At 35.7% G+C, this 3,408-nt stretch overlaps 1 protein-coding gene across 1 annotated transcript; it reads left to right on the top strand.

The window, feature by feature from the left end:
- The first annotated feature begins 1,294 nt into the window (after positions 1 to 1,294).
- LOC149244451 (uncharacterized) lies at positions 1,295 to 2,398 on the top strand. Its single transcript, XM_089371547.1, has one exon. The coding sequence runs from the start codon at positions 1,295 to 1,297 to the stop codon at positions 2,396 to 2,398; it is 1,104 nt and encodes a 367-aa protein (XP_089227673.1).
- Positions 2,399 to 3,408: the final 1,010 nt, after the last annotated feature.

Raw genomic sequence — 3,408 nt, 5'->3', positions numbered from 1 at the left:
TTCCAAAAATCTTCTCTGGAAACAGGTATATCTAGCAGCCCTTCCATCTAGATTTGTAGACTTATTACGTCTACAAGAGGCTTTCCAATTGCCCTTTGAATCATATACCTGGGGAGAAATATATTCCATTATTACCAAAACATTGGTTGGTCTGTGCACAAGTTCTAAAGTAAACAAATCTTTAGAAAAGCTTTCCAAATTGCCTGACAGTAAGTCAATCTGCAACAAATATGGCCTAAATATTGAAGATCCTCTTGTCAAAAGAAGGAAAGACAAAAGAAAGGCAAAGAAAGCTAACAAACAATTTAGAAATAAGCCAACCAACAAGAAAAGAAGGGCCACCTCTAGACACAGAAAGGGATACTACAAATATATCCCTAAAACACATTACTACAAGCCATCTGACATCCATCTCCATTCTCACAAACAAGATAGATGGAATAAACTAACCTGTTGGTTATGTGGGAAAACAGGTCACACTTCAAATAGGTGCCCAGTTGGTGAAGAATCCAGAAAAAATAGAGGCAAGAAATCCATGCCTCAGAATAAACAAAATAAAGCTGTTAAAACAGAGACCCAAATGTTATGCATGAGATGTGGGTCTAGGAATCACAAAACTGATCATTGTCCGAATGTTGTGATTCGTGAACAGATTCAACAACAACAACTTGAAGAATCATCCTCTGATTCTTACAATTCCTTTTCTTCTGATTCATCAATAGAAGAATTAAATACTCATATGCAGCAATGTTTCTGTTCTGATTCAGATGGTTGTAATTGCAGTTATTCTACTGATTCTGATTGCTCCAGTGATACTTCTGAAGAACAGAATTATCAGAAAGAAAAAATACTGATGGCTCAGATTGTTGATGAAGAAGAACTAAAAATTCTGTCACAAATTCGTGCCATGGAAGAAGGAGAAATGAAAGACAAGCTCCTGGAAACTTTTTAAAATCAATTTCATTCCTCCAACTCCAGCAAAGGATCTGCCAAAAAGTCTCTCTTTGTAGATGCCTCCTATGAGCGAAACACTAAAGCCTTCCAGCGTGACCAATTGCCATCTAAAGTTCGCGCACTCACTTTGGGGGAGGTAAGTAGAGAAATCCATAATCTTAAAATAGAAATCTCTACTCTTAAGCATCAAATAGCTCAGTTAGAAAAAGGCAAGCAACCTTTGACACAAAATATTTCTGCATGCACAAATGCATACACTCTACATTCTGCACCAAAATCTGTTGAGTCTCAAGTTGAAATAATTGAAGGAAAAAGAGATCCTACAGTAGGTTTCAGGGAAATGAGGATACTAGCAATTGAATACCAGCAACATCATGTCCTCATAAACATTTGTATTAAAGGAGAAATGTTTTCTCTAATAGCTTTAATTGATTTAGGTGCAGATATCAATATTTTCAATACAAAGGTAATTCCAGCCAAATTTTGGGTTGCAGCTACTAGAAAAGTAGTAGGGTTGGGAGATAAAACTCTTAGATATGAAGTACCCAAAGCTGCCATATGTTTTGACCAACATTGCATAAAGCTAAAATTTGCAGTAGCAGACATTCCTATTGATTGTATATTAGGAAATGTCTTTCTTGCAGCTGTGGAACCACATGGTTCAGTCAGACTAAAAGGAAATAGAGCTGGATATTTTATTACTGTACCCACTTCTGATGGAAGTCAAAAACGGATTGAAATGCCATATATTTCAAATCCAAGAGTATCTACAATGGTTCAGGTTATGAAAGAATTAGACAAAGCTGAAACAAAGCTGACTGAATTAAAAGATTTGAAATCTACCATCCAAATAGGAGAACAGTTAAAAACTCCCACTGTCAGTAATAAAGTTTCTGAATTGAAAAGAAGAATTGAAGAAGAATGTTGTTCTGAGGAACCCAATGCTTTCTGGCACAGAAAGCAACACAATATTGATCTGCCATACAAATCAGGATATGAAGGTAGGCCTTGCAAAAGCAGAGCTATACCTATGAGCAAGGAATACAAAGATCTCTGCGAAAAAGAGATCAAACAACTATTGGATAGAAAATTGATAAGAGAATCTGACAGTCCATGGAACTGTTATGGATTCTATGTGAATAAAAGATCTGAACAGATTAGAGGTATCCCAAGATTAGTCATAAATTACAAACCTCTAAACTCTGTTTTAGCTGATAATACCTATCCAATACCTCACAAGGGTGAGTTGCTAACCAAAATCGCCGGAGAAAAAATATTTTCAAAGTTTGATCTCAAATCAGGATTCTGGCAAGTAGCTATTGCAGAAAAAGATAAATTCAAAACTGCTTTCAGTGTTCCCGGGACATTACGAATGGAATGTTATGCCATTCGGTCTAAAACACGCTCCTTCAAAATTTCAGAAAGTAATGGACTCAATTTTTAAGCCTTATTTTGATTGGTTAATGGTGTATATAGATGATATTCTTATATTTTCTAAGAATGTTCATGACCACTTCAAACATGTACAAACCTTCCTGCAAGTGGTCAAAAGAAATGGTCTTGTTTTGAGTAAGAAGAAGATTGAACTATTTCAAACTTCTATCAAATTCCTCAGTCACACAATCCAGAATGGCCAAATATCTCTCCAAAAACATGCCCTTGAGTTTGCAGAAAAATTTCCTGATGTTATTATAGATAAAACTCAACTTCAGAGATTTCTGGGATGCCTAAATTATGTCAGCAATTTTTATCAGGATTGTGCAAAAGATAGAAGTATTTTGAACCAAAGATTGAGAAAGAATCCTCCATCTTGGAATAGTGCTCATACAAATGCTGTAAAAAATATAAAGGCCAAGGTAAAATCTCTTCCAATTCTGTATGTTGCTGATGACAATTCTCCTAAAATTGTTGAATCAGATGCCAACGATTTAGGATGGGGAGGAATACTCAAGCAAAGGAAGGATGATGAAGAACAAATAATCCAATTTGCCTCTGGAACATGGAACCCGACAGAAAGAAATTATTCTGTCATTGAAAGGGAGGTAAAAGCTGCCTGGAATTCTATTGACAAATTTGAAATCCATTTGGTCAATAAAAAATTCTTATTAAGATCTGATGCCTCTGCTTTAAAGAAAGTTTTAACAAAAGATATCAAAATCCTGGTGAAGCAAAGTTCGCCAGATGGCAAGCCTTATTTGCAAATTTTGACTTTGATGTAGAACACATTAAAGGGTTTGAAAATTGTCTACCAGATTTTCTTAGCAGAGAGCATATACAACAACCTGAGCATATAATGGTAATTGTAACAGAATGGGACCCTAATCAACAAAAAGAAATCCTTAGGTCTATTCCTGAAGATAAGAGTTGGCAGGAATACTGTGACCAGTGGAAACCAACCTGGCAACTTAGAAACACTAAAGTTCTGGATGCCAATCTGCAAAATCACATAGATAT

This window comes from Pinus tabuliformis, chromosome 8 (assembly GCF_031772625.1).
Source record: "Pinus tabuliformis cultivar Carrire ecotype Pingquan chromosome 8, CPIR1, whole genome shotgun sequence".
In the NCBI taxonomy this organism is placed as follows: domain Eukaryota; kingdom Viridiplantae; phylum Streptophyta; class Pinopsida; order Pinales; family Pinaceae; genus Pinus; species Pinus tabuliformis.
The sequence above is the reverse complement of the archived record's forward strand: the minus strand, read 5'-3'. Positions and strand labels throughout refer to the sequence as shown.

Excerpts from the sequence above, each read along its gene's own strand:
- LOC149244451 (XM_089371547.1), top strand. The coding sequence starts at position 1,295 with ATGAGGATACTAGCAATTGAATACCAGCAACATCATGTCCTCATAAAC.